At 36.5% G+C, this 22,646-nt stretch overlaps 1 protein-coding gene across 1 annotated transcript; it reads left to right on the forward strand.

Annotated features, from left to right (window-relative positions):
* Positions 1-2,848: 2,848 nt before the first annotated feature.
* Positions 2,849-21,756, forward strand: LOC115448425 (the record flags this gene model as incomplete). The annotated part of the gene is given in 21 exon segments (XM_037445645.1): positions 2,849-2,996; positions 3,232-3,386; positions 8,216-8,356; positions 10,302-10,383; positions 10,973-11,068; positions 11,505-11,722; positions 12,111-12,336; positions 12,876-12,991; positions 13,436-13,684; positions 14,363-14,514; positions 15,246-15,376; positions 16,014-16,099; positions 16,353-16,514; positions 17,199-17,387; positions 18,141-18,256; positions 18,886-19,028; positions 19,292-19,654; positions 20,055-20,191; positions 20,557-20,692; positions 21,205-21,301; positions 21,673-21,756. Coding segments are annotated over 21 exon segments (3,212 nt in total), but the record flags the coding sequence as incomplete, so codon positions are not given.
* Positions 21,757-22,646: the final 890 nt, after the last annotated feature.

Below are 22,646 nucleotides of genomic sequence, written 5' to 3' on the forward strand. Positions count from 1 at the left end.
CTGATTTTTTTGTCTCTTGCTTTGTATCTGCTATTATTACCCAACATTGCTAAAATCATCGATAATCGGCCATAATATAAGAGAAGAAGAAGAAAAGAAAGGCAACGAAGAAGACGTAGGTTAAGTATATCTCACAAATCATTTGGAACCATTTTCAACCACTTAATAAATCAAAATTTATTTTACATAAAAAAATTAAATTCGTTTTATTTAAGTATTAAAACTACTTAGACTAAAACTGTAACCTAGATTTCGTTAATACGGCTCAAACGGTTTTTAATAAGATATTAACTTCTAAAAATCGTTATTTTTGTTGGCTTCGTTATGTTTGGCTGACCAGTGTTTCTTTTTTTATTTATTTTTTTTGCTTGTTTACATTTTTAATCTAAGTAAAGTGAGAAGTAGGTACTTAGATCAAAAATGTAACCCATTACGAGATGACCTATAAAGTTTTTGTATGAACTAGATGAGGCCCTTAATTGCAACTTAGGCTTTGCTTCTTAAGAGTTCATTTCCTTAACCGTCTACTTGAGATTCTGCTCAAAGGTGAGATTGATATGTAATACGCCCCTTAAATCGTAACTTCTCGATATTAAACGTGGCTCCCATCTTTACATTTAAGGTCAAGGTGCCTTATTCCCTCTACGGGGGCGTTTCGTCGTTTCAATTCTTGGACAGCTTGGTACCCGTATAGATTAAAAAGTCTAAAATCTCCTACTTACCTATTCGGCTATCAAAGTTGTCCGTTGATTAGAACGCCCGTAATTATAAGACGTATTCGCCCCCGTAGACGCAATAGGGCCCCCTAACCTGTTTTTGATGGGCTCATACTGTTTAAAATATTTTTGACAATTTATATTGCTAATATAGATATTGAAAATAGTGGTTACACCAATACTAGCGCGCACGAAATATAAATACGACGCTCACAAGTGCTTTCCTTTGACGTAAATACCTATATAGACATCTATATCATCTTCTGTCGGCAACCCACGGCATACATGATACAAATCCCCGCTGCACCTCCCTTACCCCGCGACCCCGCTACGTTGGCAGTTAGCACAGGCACGCCTTTGCACATGATTACTTATATAAAACATTCAAAAAAATATAATCCGTTGAGATTTGGGCATTCTAAGCATCGACTAGTAAATACTTAATTGGTATCGGTCAACACCATTTTTTATACTGGTTACAAGAAGTGTTTTTAAAAAGAGAAGAACGATCCCAATCCATTTTTCGATCCACCGCGATAAGAGACCAATCAGAATGTAGTTTTTTTGACATGTATGTACACAATGACTTATTTTTATAGTTTTATCTCGGGATTGGGTCAAAGATTGAAAGTGAAACCGTTTATTGAAAACTGCTGAGAATAAGCAAGTAAGCAATATAAGGCACAAATTGGTACCAATCCTGGTAAAACACCCATAAAAATTGCAATTTTATGTTGAGAATCCAATTAGAAGATTAGATTTAAGAAAAGTAACTTTAAGATATCAATGAAACCACTGATGCTATCTCTAGAAGATAAAATGTGCAATGACTGCTATTTTCGGGAGTGACATCAAAATTTAAATGTTTTTATTATGGTGTGTTGAGGAAAGAACCACCCTTACGGGGATAAGATAAAAAGTGTCAAGCTATAAACAGCAAATTACAATTCAATATCCCACCACAATGGCGCTAGCGTAACAAGAGGGTTTTACATGAGGTTAGCAGTTGTGAACTGTGCGAAATATGCTGAGTTGAACAATTTAATGTCTAATGACTGTTGTAGTTGATGAAACTACAGTATAATATAAAATCTCAACTATTTACGTAACCCAAAATAATTTAGTAAATATAACCTATAAAAATGGCGTTATCTTAAAATTTTACTTCTTGCTACCGTAGCGCTACTGTTTTGACACTTTTCGACGGACACTTTTACATTCACAAAAATGATGCTTCTTCCGATACTCTCCATAGTTTCCATGACTACGAAAATTGTTTATTCTTAAATCAAACGCTCATTATACCGTAATAAACCGCCTTTTGTCATTTTAAAAGAATATAAAAAAGGAATATATGTACTCAGTATTTTTTTAAAATAATTGCATTTATAGTGTTAAATAAAATCATGTACTTAAGTATTCCAAAGTTATAAGTAATTTTATTATAAGCAAGTGACTTAATTATTGTTAGTTTTGATAAAGTGTTATTAAGATTGTAAATTATGTTTCGGGTTGAGTCAATACTGCCTACCTAGTAAGAAGCTTTTGCTTAATAATTAAGATGACTGAAATTTTTAAATCGACCCAGAACTGACCAGCATTGCAAAATTTGGAGTTTTAAATAACGTAATGAGGCGGTAAGAATTGCTTTTTTTAAACTTATAACAGAATAAAGTGTATAGTCACTGTTGTGTTCAGATTTGAGCGATATTGCAGCTAGTGTAACTACTGGACATAATAAGTCTTAACATCTCATGTCTCAGGATGGCGAGCGCAGTGGAATACTAAACCGAAACTTACTTTGTAATTCAAGGTGATAAACAGTAGGATAATGGGGATAGACAGTAGAAGCACTATCCCCCCGGTCGTATCGGTTACCACCAGGCGAACTGCAAGTTTGCCCCGTCATTCAAAGCAAAAAAAGACGAGCTATTTACTCGCCTGACAGTAAGCTTCAAAATGTCAGTAAACAGTTGCGATACTTTGAATAAACTATTTTGGGGATTTTATCGCTGTTTTGATATTATGTCGCAAGTAGCTTTTGCTTGAATGTTGTGGAACTGGTCCTTAACGTTTTATTGTCAAATATACCATTATAGATATAACTATTTTTTTTTTATTTTGCAGAAATTCTTTTATATATTACAATGGGTAGCGCGGTTGCTAAAGTGTTGTCAGCTGGTGCGGTACAGGGTGCAGGTTCGGTGCTCGACCGAGTCATATCGCAGCCGAGCAGTGAAGACCACACTGTTCTTTATAAACTAGCTGATTATAAGAAAGGTAAGGGTTCCTGAAATGTACAGTTAACCAGAATAACATTTTAAAAAAAATCCAAAAAACAAAACGCTTCTTCACGTTAATGACCATCGAAATTAAATCATAAAATATTTATATAAAATTGCTTGGTCACAAGTCATTCAGAGTAGATTCAATTCAATTACCAAAACAGTATTTATTTATATACAAGAAAGGACAACCTCGTTTTGAAATCCTTTTTAATCCCCATAATTTCTAGGTGGTTTACTTTTGGAGACGTACGCTAAAGGCGGTATGGTGGCAGCAGAGAAGCTGATCAAGGAAGAGTTTGTGGCTTACATGTACGCGGGGGGGAGGGGAAGGGTCATCAACCGAGCGGAGTACTTGAGATGGAAGTTTCGAGATCAAGAACAGGTAAGACTATTGATTTAATAAATAACTAGCGACCCGCCCCGGCTTCGCACGGGTGCAATGCTGATACTAAATACACTACAGAAAAACTGTGAACGTTGTATATAAAAACATAGCGGCCCGCTCTGGCTTCGCACGGGTATAACATAACAAAATAACAGTATTTCTCCACTATTTAATGGATGTTATTATACATATAAACCTTCCTCTTGAATCACTCTATCTATGAAAAAAACTGCATCAAAATCCGTTGCGTAGTTTTAAAGATTTAAGCATACAAAGGGACATAGGGACAGAGAAAGCGACTTTGTTTTATACTATGTATTTACTCACGGACATAGTTGTAGGTTATTTCGATGGTTGAAAGCGACATTTTTTGCGACACTGTGTTCCATACATATACAATCCGCAAGATTTTCTATGTTTTTAAACTAGTTAAAATTTTCGAAAAGAAATGTCGCAAGAGCGTTTACGCATCCGCGCGCCGTATGTCTCGAAAACAGCACTTTTCGAAGGAGATAATATCCATCAAAACATTATTTTAAAAACATATGAATTAGTAATTATTATAGAAAATTTTGTTGTCTAAAAAGTTAGTAGAGAAAATTTTTAGATTTATTGAGTATTTGTAAATTGTTTAATGATTACTGAACAGAGGTTTTCAAATTTGCGCTTCGAACGTCTATTTCGAAGCTCAAAATATCTTAAAACACTAAGGAACATAACAATATGTTATTTTTATCTAACTAAAAAGATCCTGAAGAAAAAGTTAGTAGAGAAAAATATCTTTTTATGTTTAATTCATGAGAAATAAAAATTCTAAGAATTCGAAAATTTCAGAAATGTTGGTCATTTAAATGATTTTTTATCACTATATCTTACTTAATTGAATATAATATTGGATTACTATAATAGAAGAACATCTCCTTAAAAACATACAATTTAAAAATTCTACAAAATTAGTTCTGTTATTTTTCTATAAATATTTTAAATACCACTATAAAACGCAACACGCAAATCGTTTCAAATTAGTCCGCCTTGAGGCTTTCTAGAGAGAGGACGTATCGCTCGTCGCTCCGGCGAGACTCCAGTTGGACTTTGCTGTGCGTAGAAAAAATAGTCACGTGTATACAGTGATTGCCACATCTTAGTACTTTAGTAAGTAAAATATTTTTTCTTTAATGATTGACAATAATATTAGTAGTTACTATAAATTATTATTATATTATTATGTTTCAGACACAATGGGAAGTAAAGCTATTTCTAGGCAAGAAAAGGAAACGTAACAACGCTGAAACTTCGGCTAAAGCAAAAGCTAAAAGATTGATGTACTAATGTTATAACATGCGTCGGTAGTTATGGTTGTTGCTTTTTACTCATTAAACACTTGAGCATAGTTACTCGAAGGAAAAAATGGAATCTTAAGCTAAAACAATTAGCCCATTGAAATGTTACATGAGCTTTGTATTTTTAGAGGACCCAATTTTATTTTTAGAACATGCGTGGGGGGTCAATAGAAGCTTAATCTCAAGTTTGTGAGGTCGCCCCCCTTGTCCCCTGGCCGCCATCATGGAAAAAGGGGTGAAAACACTTTTTTCGCGATATCTCGGAAACTATGCATCTTACATAAATTTTGTAAAGTCATAATTTGTAGCAAATTGTTTTGCCTACAAATATGTTTATATAACTTTTTGCCCTAAATTAAAAATTAAAGAAGTTATAAGCAAAAATGTGAGAAAATATTTATAAAAGTTTTCTTTTTGCTCTATAACTTTTTTTACATTTACAAAAAATTACCTCAAACTAACTTGTAAATGATCTTTTGAGGAAAATTGTTCCTTATAATTTTTTTTTATTTCATTCATTTAAAACGCTGTTACAGCGCTCCAAAGTTTACCGGGTTCGTCAATGCTCATGAGAATCCGGTCGAAACAAAATGTATAACTTATTTAAGATATTTTTTATTGTAAATATATTATTACAATTTTTTTGTTAAATTCGTACAACTTTACTTATTTATTCCTAACTTTTTTCTTTGCTATAGAACTTACCAAATTTAACTTATCGAATGTTATGCAGGTAGAAAAGGTATGAGTTACCATTTGGGGATAAAGGAGAAAAAAAACATATTTGCAGGTAAAACAATTTGCTACAAATTATGGCTTTACAAAATTTTTGTAAGACGTATAGTTTCCGAGATATCGCGAAAAAAGTGTTTTCACCCCTTTTTCCAAGATGGCGGCCGGGGGACAAGGGTGGCGACCCCACAAACTTGAGGTTAAGCTTCTATTGACACACATGGCCCAAAAATAAAATTGCGTCCTCCAAGAAATGCAATATTCGGTCCTTAAATTGTAACATTTCAATGGACTAAACGCACATTTCAAAACTCGTTTTACGCTCGCGGCGTGCGTGGTTGTATGCGGTACCCGCTGTATTGGCGGCCAACTAGTAGAATCGTGCAGGCCACGGTAGCACTAGCGCGCTCTGTGGTTAGTAGGTGGGCGACTGCAGTAGTCGGTAGGGGAGGGTGGTTACAGAACTCTGACGCCATTTTCCTCCATCGTGATCGTTTCTAATATGTGTCCATGGCGTTCTGGAACTCAACTGACCGTTAACTGTCCATCTTGTAACCACCCGCCTTGCGATAATCGCTCGCCAAGTTTGCAGGACATAATCGGAACCGCGGTGGTTACAAATCGCACAGATCTCCGGTCGTCATGAGTTTGGAAATAAAACAGCCGTTTCTCAACCACGGCGGGCGCGAGTAAAAACCACTTCGTGAGCTCTTAACCTTATAGAATCACTTTGCTGTCCCGTTGTCAAAACGTTTACAACTCGCCAAATACCCAGTGCGCGAGTCCCACTCGCACTTGGCTGTTTTTTTTGCATAATGCATAGGTACGCTTACTTTCAAATAACAAGGTTTTGTGTTCACTGATGCGCACTGTTAAGAAAATTCAAGTGACGAGAGACGGAATCCTATATCTTTCACATCTTTGAACCTTAGGAATAAGGGATTTGGTAATTTATGTAGCTAGTGAATAAAAGTACTAGTAGTAGTTAGTATACCTATCTTCTTAACTATTTGGGCTAGTTTAGGTTTACACGCTCACATCAATTTTACATATAATTTTATCCTGACGTTTAACCCTGTGCAGGTTTCGGCGTCATTATACTTGTATAAATTAAACGCGTCTAGATCCATATGCAGTTTTACTTAAGTATGTAATGTTTGCGTAAACTTCGATAACAATAATAATTCTATATATTTTTTAATTTTTAGGTAATCGTGCCTGATATTACACTCAAAATAAATAAGGTTATTAAAAGCCGCAAAATTATAGATTTTCAATATTTTTTGGATCAAATTAAAACACTCAATAACCACAACAGAGCAACAGGTTGTAGTATCGAACATTTACAATGAAGTGTAAAATTTTAGAGTTTTTAGAGTTTTTAGAGTTTAAAGTGTAAAATGTGCAATATGGAATTTAAGCTATTTAAGCGCTAAGAGATATACTGATAGTACGGACGTATATCGTGGAACTGTGAATGGAGCTATGATGACTGAAGTTGGTAGATCAAATTTAAACGAACAGTTAGCTTCCATAGATTTACCAATATTAACGCAAAATGTTTACATGAAATGTTACGACGAGTTAGCTAAATGATTGAAATTAGCTGCAGAGGACAGGATGCAAGAGGCCGCTAGGGAAGAAACTGATAAAGATGTTGCCTGTGGCGATGTAAAAGACGGTATTCCCATACTTACAGTCAAAGCTGACTGCTGTTAGCCAAAAAAATGTACAGAACCAACTATTTTGCTTCGTCGTGTGTCGCAAATATTATGCAAAACTATGGATATAAAACTGGTAAATTGTTATACATGGATGTACAATCGATCGATTGATGATCGATGTCACTGAGAAGCAATATCTATTTAAAAAAAAACTATCCAAAAAAATATAACCAACTTCCGAAAAAAGAAGTCTTTCATTTCTCACTTTTTAGTTATACACCTAAAAATGACATCTCATTACATACACCTTCTGACTCAAAATATAAATTCCAATATGTAATTTGTAATGACTTAATTTAAACTTTCAATACGCTAAATATTAAAAACTGCAGATCTATGGAGTAATTATGTGGTCCATTATAAACATCGTAGCACAGTAATTTTCCTGATTTATTGTCTGATTACGGAGTTCTGGTGCCTATCTTTCGGCTTCATGATGAGCTCCACTTTACTAAAGGGTACTTTCTAAATGCAAATGCTTAAATTTTTAAAAAAGTGAAAATAACAATTTGTAAAATTGCCGTTAAAATTTGTTAAAAATGTTTATTTTTTTTTTATAATTACAAAATGATACATATAAACTATTTCATGATGAATTCTTATATATTTAATAATAGAATTTTTCATTTATCATAAATCATAAGTTACATTCCAATTAGATAATTAAAGCGAAAAGATCAAAATTGGTTGGTCTGACTATAAAGATAGCCGACGCGCTAACTCTACGCACACAGCTACGCAACGGCTCTGTGTGAGTGAATTTTGCGAAGAATTACCTATAGTTGACTTCACGCGCGGCACGTAAACGCTCTTAAGACAATTAGCCTTTTAACCGATAATTTTTATTTTTTAATGACACTGCACGTAAAAGCATCTAAAGGTCCGTCCAAATAGAGTATTAAATGGAAAGATTATTTATTCTTCGCCCCGAAACCGAATGTAATTATCCCAGAACGCGAAACACTCACGTAACAATATTCATTACTGATTTTTAACTCATCTTGTTATTATTTCATGAAGTGTTTTGCAGGTCGTCCTACCGATCGAAGCTTCCCTGTCGCCCTACGACCCCCTCGCTAAGTGGGAGGACCACACCGCCTGCTGGCAGATGTGTTACAGAGGCGCCCTCGGAGAATCATTACTACATGTTCTTATTATATGCGACACCAAGGTTGACAATAACATATACTTAATTTTTTTATTGCATCATAACAAGAGCGTCGCCAGCCGATGGCCTTGGGGGGGGAAAGTTGATATGGAGAATGAGAAATGTAAACATTGTAGGTAAAGTCGAGAGAACATGTTCCTCCCCCTCTGCTGCTTTAACAATAACATAGAGCAGATCGTTATTGAGCGTACGGAATATTAGGAATGGAATTGGTGAATTCATTCGAGTTTTAGAATCTTTGGAGGGGGGGGGGGTGCACCTCCTGTCCCCCGTTGGCGCCACTCTTGCACACACATGATAAACAAACATGATAAGGACAAAAATATTAAATGATACAGACTACGAATTTATTTCTAACTAGCTTCCGGCCGCAGCTTCGCCCGCGTGGATTTCGGACTTCAAAAATGGAGCCGGTCGCGAACGTTCGAGAATGTTCGTTTTACGAAGCTACTCGCTAGGTGATTCGTTAGCCTCTAGGCGCCAAGCAAGCCGCCTGCCTTTGCATTCGCGACCTTATAGCATGATTCAGTATTCACGCGTGATGGCTTATTATTAGCGTATTTCATGTATAACTTTGGTGTTTCTATACCGATTTCTATAATTCTTTTTTATGGAATATTTAATAATGTTAACTTTTTTAATTAGGGATGACTGAGAGTGTTATAAACGTAAGAGTAGACAAATATAATGAGAAAGCTTCGAACTGCTAAGCTATCGGGAGTTACACGTGTTATTGTGAGTCAACCATAAAGGATAGACATATGCTGTCGTAGGATATTTTTTATATAATTTTAAGGAGAACATTTCCGTCATACATGATTTCTGTGTAGCTTTAACCATTAAGTTGCACACGCGACGGAAGCTTAAAAAATGGAGTAACTTCTCCCGTTTTCCCAACATTTCCCTTCACTGCTCTGCTCCTGTTAATTGTAGCGTGATGAAAAGTATACTATAACCAGCTCAGGAATATGAAAAATAATTGTACCAAGTTTCGTTAAAATCCGTCGAGTAGTTTTTGTTTCTATAACGGTTATACAGACAGACAGACAGACAGACAGACAAAAATTTTACTAATTGCATTTTTTGCATCAGTATCGATCCCTAATCACCCCCTGATAGTTATTTTGGAAATATATTTCATGTACAGAATTGACCTCTCTACAGATTTATTATAAGTATAGATTAGTTATTGTAGTAAATAACAAAATAACCGGACTAGTTCATATAGATACTACCTTCTTGAATAATTAAGATCGTTGCAAGGCCCCAAATAAAATCTCAGTCGTTGAATATAATAAAAAAATATTATCTTCCTTCCTACAATAGTTTACGCTTATAAAAAACAATAATATGTATGAGAATGACAATTTCTAGCAATACTTTTTTTGACTATTGTACATTATACTAATTTTAAGTTGGGTAGCGATCTCGTGGCGATACTTAAGTCTGTCGCTTGTAGAAGCGAAGTGTCGATACGACCCGATTCCTACCGGCTTCCCTTTTAGCTTTATTAACGTTTCTCTTAGTTTTTGTTTTCTATTAAATTGACCGCGATATTTTAATCAAGGCAGTTGTTATTTGCCTTGGGTTACCTTTTGAAAGAATTCACCATTCGCCACTGGTCGCTTGCTTATGTCATTTGTTTTTTTTTATCTGTTGTACGTTTGTCAGCTTGACAAGGGTGGGCTTATACAAACAAACCGGACATTCGGGTAAGTGCTTTAGGCGCTCGCAACCCTTGAAAAATTAACTGACCATGCTAAGTGCGACCTCGGGTGAGGAAGGCCCTTGGGAGAGAATAGAGACATCGATTAGGATGTCATTTTTATAATTTTTTGTGTTTTCTATTGGAGTTAACAATTGTAGTAAGGCGTCTTGGCTTGATAAAAAATTGCTTGCTACCTAGAGGTATATCGCATTATATTTTAATTTTTGTGTTGTTCTATAGATCCACACGAGGTTGGCAAGGACTTTGGTAAAATGTTTTCCCAAGTTATCCCTCGACGTTGTGGAGGGCGAAGAATATTTAGGTAAGTATTGAAAACGTAGAATGTATTATTTGACTTTGATCTAATCTTATCTTAGTTAATTATTTATTTAGTTAATTATTTAGTTAATTAGTTTAATCTTATCTTATCTAATCTTATCGTAGTTGTATTGCATGTCCGGTACAATAGCGCTCTGAGGTCCTGGGTTCGAATCCCGGGTCGGGCAAAGTGATATTTGGGTTTTTCTGCTCAGTATCAGCCCGGAGTCTGGAATTTGTGCCCGATATGGCGATAGGCTCGCCCCCTATCACATCATGGGACGGAACATACTTGGCGAAAAGTGGGTGCCCTAGTTGCGCCTCTGCATACCCCTTCGGGGATAAAATGCGTGATGTTATGTATCTAATCTTATACCATACTTAAGGGCACTGCTTTGGTGGCGTAGTTGTATTACGTGAGTATGATTATCGTGCTGAGGGTCTCCGGTTCAAATCCTGGGTCGGGTAAAGTTGTGTTAAGTTTTCTGCTTAATATCAACTTTAGAATTGTGGCCGTTAACTAGCAACATCCTACATGGGATCTGCAAATGGAGAAAGAGCGAGATGGTATGTTTTTTTTTTTATTATTTTAGGGGCCAGCTCTTTACACCTGGCCATTGCGTACAGTAATAACGAATTGGTACAAGATTTAGTAGAAGCAGGTGCTGACGTTAGCCAAAGAGCTATTGGTAAGATTTTTTTTAATTTTAAAAAGATAACAATTCCCAAATTGCATTAAATTTAACTTGCAAGGGCCAAAGTTCGAGGATTGAGGATAGATTGAATTGATAGGGTAGTAGTTTGTCCTTACGGATGACCAAAACCTCAGTCTCTCTGCGACCACGTATGCTGTAAATCTTCGAAATATCGGGAGACAATAAAAACATAAAAAACCACGATAAAATCTGTATTTGGCCTGTCTTAATAATTTTAACAAAAAAAAACATAAATTATTAACTCGAGTCGATTAACAATGCCATTACATAAACTATACCTTAGAACTTAAGTATGTATTGCAAGGTTTTATGTCTGCTAATGTCAACACTAAGCACAGGAAAAAACGCGTTATCATTGCCAATACTTGCACGCAATAAATAAAAAACATAATAGTTAATTATTTTCTAGGAAGTTTCTTCCTTCCTCGAGACCAGCAGAGGGTGCCGCCAGCTCGTCAAACTAACTACGAAGGCCTGGCCTACCTTGGCGAGTACCCGCTGGCCTGGGCCGCGTGTTGTGCCAATGAGGCGGTATACAACCTTCTTTTAGACTCTGATGCCGATCCTGACGCCCAGGACTCGTTCGGCAACATGATACTGCATATGGTTGTCGTTTGTGATAAACTTGTAAGTTTGGTTTTGGATATTTTTGTTTGTATTTGGGAACTTTAAGATTGTTTAGAGATTTGATTTTCAAGTTAGCATTATGATTCATCGTGACAGCCTGTAATTTGGTAATTAAATAAAAGATAATGAAATAGATAATAATACTTAAAATGTAAGAGCTAATACACTCTAGCTGGAATCAAATTTTATTGTTGACGGATTGTTGGGTAAATGTCGTTGCCGACAATATTGTTGTGTCCTTTGAACGTCATCAATGCTAATAAAACACATATTTCGCAATGCTATTTCAAAATTAACATTACATTAATTTGTATCCTACCTAATTATCGTTCCGATAAAAATATCGGTCCGATTAATCGTAAACTAGATTTATCTGCTTTTCCACCAGGACATGTTCGGCTATGCCCTCCGTCATCCAAAAGTACCAGCGAGTAACGGACGGATGAACCGCGCTGGGTTCACTCCACTGACCCTGGCGTGCCAGCTCGGTAGAGCGTCCGTTTTCAGGGAGATGTTGGAGTTATCAGCCAGAGAGTTTTGGAGATATTCTAATATAACCTGCTCAGCGTACCCTTTGAATGCTTTGGATACATTACTGCCGGATGGAAGGACTAGTATGTTCCGTTCCAATATTTTACAGGTTTATTCTTATCTCGGTTTGCTCACAGTACGACCTGTGTTATTGCCCGTTTCCAGGTTAAAAAATAGACAAGCGGTATAGAGTAGATTACTATACTCAGTGAAAATATAAATTGCACTCTTACAGTATCCAAAAAACAACTTGTGAGTCGGTGACGTTTAATTATGATGTTTAAAATTTTCACACAATCACTCAATCACTCAGGATAATGTAGATTACTAGACTTAGTGAAAAAATAAACTGCACCCTTAGAATGTCCCAAAAACAACTCGTAAGTCGATGTTTAACTTTGATGTTTGTGATTGGTCGAGGGACCAATGCGTCAGTCACGTGTTACTCTCTCAACCAATCACAATAAAGCGACAAGGAATCACGTCGCGTTTTTGGCCACATTCTAAACACAAAACGAATCAGTAATTTCAGAGATTGCTCTACATTAAAACTGGATCTTAATAGTATCATAATTATAGTTGAAAATAAATGTACAAATCTAAATTATGTATTATCTTTTAGACTGGAATTCAGCTCTATTCATTATCTTAAACGGCACGAAACAAGAGCATTTAAACATGTTGGACGGCGGTATTATTCAGAGATTATTGGAGGAGAAATGGAAAACATTTGCGAGGGTAATTTTCTTTTTCACGTGCTAATACTATTTCAAATATTCCGAGATCTATCGATTGTCGAGAAATAATTACATCTTGTTAAAATAAATACTCTATCTACCACGTCATATTAGGCAGTGAAATCACCTTGTAGTATCCGTAAAAAAATATTATTGCTTATATTAATTATTAATATCCCTCTTGCTAGTAGAGACTCGTGCCCAGCAGTGGGACAGTATATAAAACAGGGCTGATATTATATATCGACCGTTGAAAGGCTAATTGACGTAAGCGACATTTTTTTGCGAAACTAAGTTACATGCATATTTGAAATCAAATTTTTTTTTGTTTTTTAACCAAATAAATTTTTAAAAAAAAAAATGTCGCTTATATCAATTAGCACTAAAGTCAATTCTCCTGATTATTGTATTTGGATGTAGGTTAATATCAAATTCGTATTTACAGACAAAATTCCTCAAACGTCTCCTAATTCTAATGCTGCACCTTCTCCTGCTGTCAGTATCAGTATATTTACGTCACAGTAGTGCGGAAGCCGACGCGCACCCTAACTGGGGGTTAGAAGTTGCCGACGTTAGGAGCGGAGTCAGGATGGCCAGTGAACTTGGCACTATACTCAGTACACTGTGCTATATTATACTGCAACAGGGAGACGAACTCAAAAATCAAGGATTGGTCGCGTATTTTAAACAGTTGGTAAGGAAAAATATCGCACTCTTAATAAGACAATGACCCATTCCAAAATTGCCAATTTGTGGGAATCGTTACACAACCAATTCCTGTTTGCGACCTTTTAGTTTTTTGTCTTTTTTTTATGCTGTAGGTTTCATTTTTTACCTATCTTTAATAAGCTCAATTTTACAGCGACATAAAAAAAAAGGTGGCAAAAAAAATAGTTTTCCGATGACTCCCACAATTAAACAATTTTGAAATAGGTCATTATTTTATTAAGAGTGCGATTTATACCTACGTATAGTATATTCAGGGAAGGAAACAACAAAATGTATAATATATAGAATAAGTACATACCTTCTTTATTTAATATTGTGTTTACATCTCTCAATGTCGATGATATACAATAGGAATAATGGAAAAAGTCATATGTAGGTAGGTAGATATTTTTAGATAACATTTTTTTAATATGATTAACCGCCATTTTCAATAAGCGACTTTCGGTTCTTTGGAACTACCTCAAAAATGAACCAATCAGAACAATGTTATTGACATGGAAATGAGGTATTTTGATTGGTTCATTCTCGGAATCGGATTGAAGATTGAGATTGGGATTGTTTATTGTAAACAATTGATAGTTGATCGTAATGGTTATTTATTTGTAATATTAACACTGTTTTTTTATGAGTATATTTTTTTCAGATTCACGAACCAGCCAAATTCATATTTCTGGCGTCAAACTTCTTGTTACTAGCGTGTATACCGGCGAGGCTTTTACGACAGACGATGGTGGAAGAGGCCTTGTTGATATTTCTACTGCCAGGCTCTTGGTTCCTCTTAATGTTTTTTGCAGGGTATGCCATTTTAAACATATTTTTTAAAAATACGTTTAATATCTGATACAGTATTTAGTATTTACAATGATCATGAGATAAGTAAACAACTGCTTCTTTTTTAAAGTTTGTGAAAGGTCGATATTTAAAATTTCAATCACATCGCAGAACATTTTTTAAAATAATTATTAATATTGTCTTGGGATTTACTGACTTTTACCCCTTGGTAGCGTGGTTGTATTGCGTGTGTAGCAGGGACTTCATTCTGAGATCCCGTATTCGAATCCTGTGTCAAATATTGGGTTTGCCTTTACAATATCAAAATTCAACCCAGAGTCTAAAATTAGTACCCAATATGGCGATAGGCTTCGCTCCCGTGACCTCATGGCACGTAGATTACATGGCAAAATGAAGGCTCGTTGCACTTCTGCCTGCCTTTTCGAGGATAAATGCTTAATGGGTGGTCGTTTTGTTTTAGGGCTTTTTTATATATAACAGCAATAAATAAAAATAAATTTAGTTTTTCTTATGATCTAACGCTACTTCTGCCAATTTTTAAACACCCAACTGAAAAAGGAATGTTATAAGTTTGTGGCGCGTATTTGTGTCTGTATATCTGTCTGTAACTTCAGAGCCCCCAAAAAGGACACATTTGGATAGGGCTTTTTAAATTTCAAACATAACTAAAACGAATTTCCACATACATTTTTACAATTGCACGAATAATTATTTGATTATGTCTAATGTTTTAGAGCTGTAAAACTGACGGGACCATTCGTGACCATGATCTACAGTATGATCACTGGCGACATGTTCACATTCGGCATCATCTATTGCATCGTTCTGTTCGGGTTTTCGCAGTCTTTCTACTTTTTGTATAGAGGTAATAATTTCTATGGTGTATCATATATGCTGGCTTTAGTTTTTATTTTATTGCACTTTATACATATTATGTTTTTACTTAATGCCATAGGCATTCTCTACTACACAACCTGAGTTTTTTTTTTATTGTTTTGAATGACGAGACGAGCTTGCCGTTCGCCTGACGGTAAGCGATACGTCCGCCCGCTTACAGTAGAAGTACAATCCAACATCATGAATTAAAAAGTACTGTTTAGTATTCCACTGCGCTCGCTATCCTGAGACATGAGATGTTAAGTCTTATTATATCCAGTAGTTACACGGGCTACAATGTCCTTCAAACCGGAACACAACAGTATTACACACTGTTTGACGGCAGAAATAGACATTGCGGTGGTACCTACCCAGGCGGACCCTCACATATGAGACCTACCACTGGTAAAAATGAAGTGGCGCAGAGATAAAAACGTAGTAGGTGCACTTCAATACAATAAAGAATACAATACTTCAATACAATATAGTTTTGGTATGTAATTTATTGCTTATCTAGTCAAGATGGACCCTTTGGGAATGACCTCTGGATCGGATATTACTATTGTTCTCTGCTTAGCGCTCGCATTATGAACATTACAGGTCCTTTGAAAAAGTATTTTTTCCAGGGTTTCCCAATGTCCAATCGACGTTATATTCAAGTTACCCGAGCACCTGGATGGCGTTGTTTCAAATAACTTTAGGAGATTACAGCGTACGTGTTTTCTAGTTACCTTGTAGTCCTAATATTAAATGGCTAAACATTGCTTACAACTTCTGGAAGTGTTATTGTATTTGTGGCTGGCAAACAAGGAATTGATTTTATCCAAATAATTAGGTATGACAGTGTTTTAATTAACACTTAATATTGCTTATAACAATACTTTTAGTTCATGTTTTATTTCGTCAATTTGGCCCGATATCGGAAGGCCGTTAAATTTATCTACTAACTATTTCTGATTAACCAGTACACAGACCTCGGACAAACAACGTACCCAAATCTGTCGAAGACTGTGTTTACTGTGTTCATGATATTTGTGCCTATCCTGTTGCTGAACATGTTGATCGCCATGATGGGCAACACGTACGCACATGTCATTGAACAGTCGGAGAAGGAGTGGGTCAAACAGGTGATGTATAATCTGTATTATAATGATTTATATAAGTGTATATTTAATATTTATGATCCCGCGAGAAAACTTTTTCCTGGAATAAGTCTTCCACTTTTCGGGGTACAAATAGGATAGATAATAATTCAGGATATCATTTGGATGCCCAATTTCATTCATATATATTTAACGCCTTCCTTGAGCAAACGGCATTGAACAATTTTTTCCATACTTGGCAACGCGCGAGGTACGGGCAGGAATATGCTGAGATTAAAATATAATTTCTACAGGTTTTTTAAAAATTTTAAGCCAAAAAATTTGTTATTAAATTGTATATCTAATAGACATGGTTGCAATTAAAAAATAAAACAATCAAAGTAAAGATAACATATGACACAAACATTATGTTCAATTCTTTCCATATTTATCATAAATTTCGTACTATACGGTTAGCGCGCCATCGTGCTGGGGCGAAGCCCTAACAATTTCTGAATTATCTTAATCCAAACATTTTCTCAAAATTTTATAATTAATATTTATGCGTCTAGAAAACGTCCTGTCAACTTTTTTAATCTTTTAGAAATTCCTTACTAAATTTAAAACGTACTGTCTACTATTTAATAACGTTTAGAAATTACTTATTTACAAATTTTCTGCGATATAATAAGCGTTATTTTCATAAAATTTGAATTCAAATACTTTCAGTGGGCGAAAATAGTGGTGTCTCTAGAACGTTCTGTGGCGCAAGAAGACGCTCACAAGTATCTACAAGAGTACTCTATAGGGCTCGGACCCTCAGACGACCCTCGGTACGAACAGAGAGCTGTCATGGTCATCAAGAGTAAAGCCAAAACCAGAGCGAAGCAGAAGAAAGACGCCCTTACTAATTGGAAGGTAACATAAATCTATACTTACAATAAATCTGTAGAGAGGTCAATTCTGTACATGAAATATATTTCCAAAATAACTATAAGGGGGTGATTAGGGATCGATACTGATGCCAAAAACGCAATTAGTAAAATTTTTGTCTGTCTGTATAACCGTTATAGAAACAAAAAACTACTCGACGGATTTTAACGAAACTTGGTACAATTATTTTTCATACTCCTGAGCTGGTTTATAGTATACTTTTCATCACGCTACAATTAATAGGAGCAGAGCAGTGAAGGGAAATGTTGGGAAAACGGGAGAAGTTACTCCATTTTTAAGCTTCCGTCGCGTGTGCAACCTTAATGGTTAAAAGTTCTTTCGATTTCACCAGGACCCCATCATCAGACCCTGACCGGACAATACCTACATACCACCATAAAAAACATCCCGACAAATTGAGCACCTCCTCCATTTTTGAAGTCTGAAATCCACGCGGACAGCTGCGGGCGGAAGCTAGTGTATTATATTAATATATTATTTAAGATGTCAGTTTTTCATTCTATTATTTCCCATGAAAACAAATTACCAGGACAAAAAGCCTATGTCTCAATCTCGGACATGGTCTATTTGTATGCCAAATTTTATACAAACCCGTTCAGCTGTCTCTGTATACATATTACTTAGCTAATAACCTACTACATAGCCTGCTGATCAGAAAAGGATCAGGGATAGATGAAGTTACCCATTTAGCTACAGTTTACTTATATTGTTTTACAGCACGTAGGTAAAGTGACGATAGCTGAGTTGAGGAGACGAGGCATCAGCGGCGAAGAACTGCGGCGGCTGATGTGGGGCCGCGTTTCAATATCTACGCCTACTAAAGCGCCCATGCCGTGAGTAAACAAGGCCCGAGCTATCAGAACCAGCTCTAGCTCATGTGCCGCCCGAGTGCAAGACATTCCTTGGCACCCCCAAGAGACAATGTAATCTTTGATAAATTTGATAATATTAAATCAAAAGTTGTGCATATTTAAGAAGCCGCTCGCCGGTCTTAGCACGGGCGCCAGTTGTTTGAGAGCGCCAGTGTCGCGAGCGATGCTCGGCGCTCCCTAACACACTGCGCCCGTGTGCAGCGCACACCCTGCACAATAGGTAGAGCCGCCTCTGCTAGTTATAATCTTTGTAAATAAGTACAGCTATATTTTGACGTAGTTATGGGTAGAAACTTGCTTCTATCTACTCTATCCAACATCGTCTTAATGCGATGTTTTTACGATCTTTACACCGGACGCACTCCCATGCACCGGGGGACGTTTGTCACGGCTGTAGTCACATGGTCAAGTGTGTATATCTCATGGTTGGAAATACACATTGAAATCTATTAGGGTTCGCTAGCATTTCTTTACTTAACTTGGCAATCGAACTACAGACCTCTTGCTACACAACCCAAGTTTCAGAGATGTATAATAGAGCAACGCTACAATCTAAAAAATGCTTCAGTACCTCTTTTTTACACATTTAGGAGAAGAGCCACTGCCCCTCCAGATTGCGTGGTGTCGTCAGACGTGGCTCTCGCTGCGGAAGTAGGGAACGGGGTGGCGCCAGCGCTGTCTTCAGCTCTCAACGTCATGGCGTTCACACACGAGCTCGATCTTGGGACTACTGGTAATCAATTACATATTTTATCATTTCTACAGTAAGGCCTAAAATTCATTATCCCATGTTTTCATAAAAATGGCAGATAGTCTGTTGACCGTCATTACAGTCAAAACTTTACCTATAAAGTAATTTTCGAGTATTGATGTAATTAGTAACGACTATGAAAAGGTAAACAAATTATGTATGTTTATTTTTTTACTCCATTATATACTTAGTGACGTCATTGTTGATTATGGTATTGAAAAAACTAGACATTTTTTTTGAAACAGAACAAAAACAAGCAACACCGGATTTACTAGTAAATGGTAAAACACCAACAACAAATGTTCAGACAACGCAACCACAAGTCACTTCTAATACTCTGACTGTACCGTCAACCCGGCCTGAAGAAGTTACATTTATCAAACCTGTTCCGTCAAGCCAGCCTGAACCGAAAGCCATACCGTCAAACCGACCTGTAGAGGTTCCGTCCATAACGTCAAACGTACGGCTCAAGCCTACAGAAATAGTTCAATCAGTGCCACTTCGTAATGTAATAACAACGGTACAAAACCCAGAAGTTATTCCTGGAGCGATGTTGAATATTATCGACGTCCAGCAACCGAAGGAAATACATATTATAAAGCCTACAGGTATGTTGGTATACTGGAAACAAAACAGTTAGTTAAATTCCACAATTTTTTGTAGACTAGAGATTTAGCCATTTAGATCGTCGAGGGAGGGAGAGGGAAGGGGCTTCAGCCGTTCAAAGCGTAGATAGTTATATCGATCAAGATGAACTATTATCAATTTAATTTTACTTAATTATGTATTTATTGTTTAATATTATTAAAACTTACGCGAGACATATTAAATTAGTCGAAAACAACACGGTTTTACTCACGTTGGCCTCTCAATTACTTATCAGTGACTACTTAATAGGTCGAAACTGGTCGGCGATTCCGACTACTTTGTTAACGTGAGTAAAACCGTGTTGTTTTCGACTAATTTATTTATTGTTTGGTAATCGAATGACCAAAAAAAATTTTTCAGATGAAATATTCCGAGATTATTTACTAGAACTGATAACTCTGGCAGAGAAGACGAATCCCGACAATTTCCAATTGAAGGATTTAGCTGAAAAGGCGTCGCAGTTAGACAATGTTCCTCTGATTGACATCAATTTAAGCGTTAGTATAAAATTGTAGATTGTTTACTGTTTTATGGGTCGTATGTTCATACAAATAAATGAGGAAACTAACAAGCCGTTTGCCTGATGGTGAACAAAACAAAGGCCTATTAACAGTAGCAACACTATCCGAAATTTTAGTCAAAAAACACTGCATGGCATTGACACTGAACTTATCACCTTCGAACTAAAACGGATTACTATTTTTAACCAACGTCAGAAAAAGGATGTTTTAGTTTAATGTGTATGTTTATGTTTGTAAGTCTATCTGGCATTGTAGCTCCGAAACGAAGGGATTAATTGCGATGAAGATTTTTGTTTCGAAACTGATAATTAAATTATTAATATGAAACTTTTATTTGACAGACGACAGTGAAGTCTGCGCGCAAGGTAGTCGCAGGTGCTGTGTCAGGCTTGTTTGGAGTGGCCGCGGACGCACCGACCGCTGACTCGGCGTGGCGGAGAGAGCGGCAAGACAATAGCGATAGTGATCCTATATCAGGTCAGTGTATTATATTTTTTAATGTACTTATTCATGAATACCAATGCCCCAGCCCGCTCTTCGTCTGTGTGAAGTCCGTAGAGAAGGAGCCTATAACCAAGGACCAAGATCCAAGTTTGCTATATAAGTAATACTAATCCTAAAGATCCCTTTTTCCTCTTTAACTAGGAGACGAAACAACAAAATACTACTTAAGTACGACGTAGGCAATTTCGGAAAGCCTATAGAAATGGTTGCAACTAATCAAGTTTATAAATATTTGCATGGAAAGTGCATTAATGAAAGCAATATAGATATACCATCATAGAGACTGGAATACGAGTCGTGTCACAGAAATATGGCAGCAAATCAAAAAAAATCTACGGTTTGTAACCCTATGAAGATTAAAGAGAAATCATTTCATGTTTACGTGGGGTCATAAGGTAAGTTTTTTGAATTTGCCGCCATTCTTTCGGTGCCACGACTCGCTGGCCAGACTGTCATGATGCCGTTATAACTAATTGATGAATCAGAATCAGTACTCCTGGGTCGTGCGTCGCGGGCTCGCCGGGCGCGGTCCGCGTCGCGTCGCGCCGCGCCTCCGCCGCCACATCTCTACGTGCCTGCCAGGTACACAGAACTAGCTGTAAGTGAGAACGGGCTAAGCCCTCGCTCCTGACACAAGATTCTAGGCAGGCGCTAGAAGGTCCTCAGTGAATTCGTCGTCGTTAGAGATAGCCCTGGACATCGGCGAAAATATTCCAAGCTAAGCCCTGCATTGCAGGTATGACGAGATTGTCTCAGAATAAAAGCAAATCTGTAAACTTGCATATAGGTAATACTTTTTTCTTTCTAGTTTTATTTTGTCTCAAATCGCATTTAATCTTGTATGCTTCATAAGTTATGGGATGGCAAAGCGCCTGAAAATCGGTAACAATTTCAACTTTTCAACACTTTTTTATGGTAAAAATAACATGTTTTCTATATAAAAATTTAAACAGGTCAATGTATCTCGTGGCGTCAGAGAGTAGTGCTATTGAAAGCGACGCTCCCTGGGAAGACCAGCCCAGCTCAGGAAACAGTTCGTAAGTACAGAAATTACCATTCCTATATTTTTACATTATGTATAAGTACTTACGCACGCCACGCACACTTTATAATGCAAAATTCGGGTATTGCTACTGTTATTGACGAGGCAAGGGCTTGCTCGTTTTGTTATTTATTTAGATAAAAAAATCATACAAACGATCATTACGAAAGTAAAACGTGTTAAATCAAAATTATTTTTGTGAGTTGCGGCAGTTGGGTGTAACTCTTTTAAATATGTTTGCAACTTATCGCTTAACAATTGTCAATGACAGTATCAAAGAAGAAATTTCCTTACCTTACGTTATTTATTATTAGATTCTCTTAAATGTAAAAATATACAGCACAATACTGATATTATGAAGTCCATTCAATTTAACAATACACTATCACACTATTGATGGTAATATAAATATTCAGACATATTCGATAAATCGCATCATTTCAAGACTTGCATTTAATAACTTACGTCAACTATACAGGAATAACACTTTTCTACTTTTTCTCTTCTCTTTTTCTTTCATCGCAGCGATACTTACTTTTATTCAAGTAGATCGAAAATGTCTGAACATTTATATGCAAGCCTGTTCTATACATTCCACACATCAGTTATGTCCGTGTCGTCAGTCAAGCTGTTCTTCAGTCCTTTGATCAACACCTTATTAATCAACAGTTCGGCATGACACCTTTGCTGTTGATTCATCCTTTTTAACTTACAAGCCACGTTCGAGCCAATGGCGTCAAACTCTCTATCAAGTAACTCTTCCTTGTCATTACTGATTTCGTAATAATGGTCGTTGTTTACTTCCAGTTTGACTCGTTTGCGCGGGTTGCGCCTGTGGAGGAATGATTTGTCGTATTGCAGGGTGTCTATTGTGATTTCGTGACG

Source organism: Manduca sexta, unplaced genomic scaffold (genome assembly GCF_014839805.1).
Source record: "Manduca sexta isolate Smith_Timp_Sample1 unplaced genomic scaffold, JHU_Msex_v1.0 HiC_scaffold_1916, whole genome shotgun sequence".
Classification (NCBI taxonomy): Eukaryota; Metazoa; Arthropoda; class Insecta; order Lepidoptera; family Sphingidae; genus Manduca; species Manduca sexta.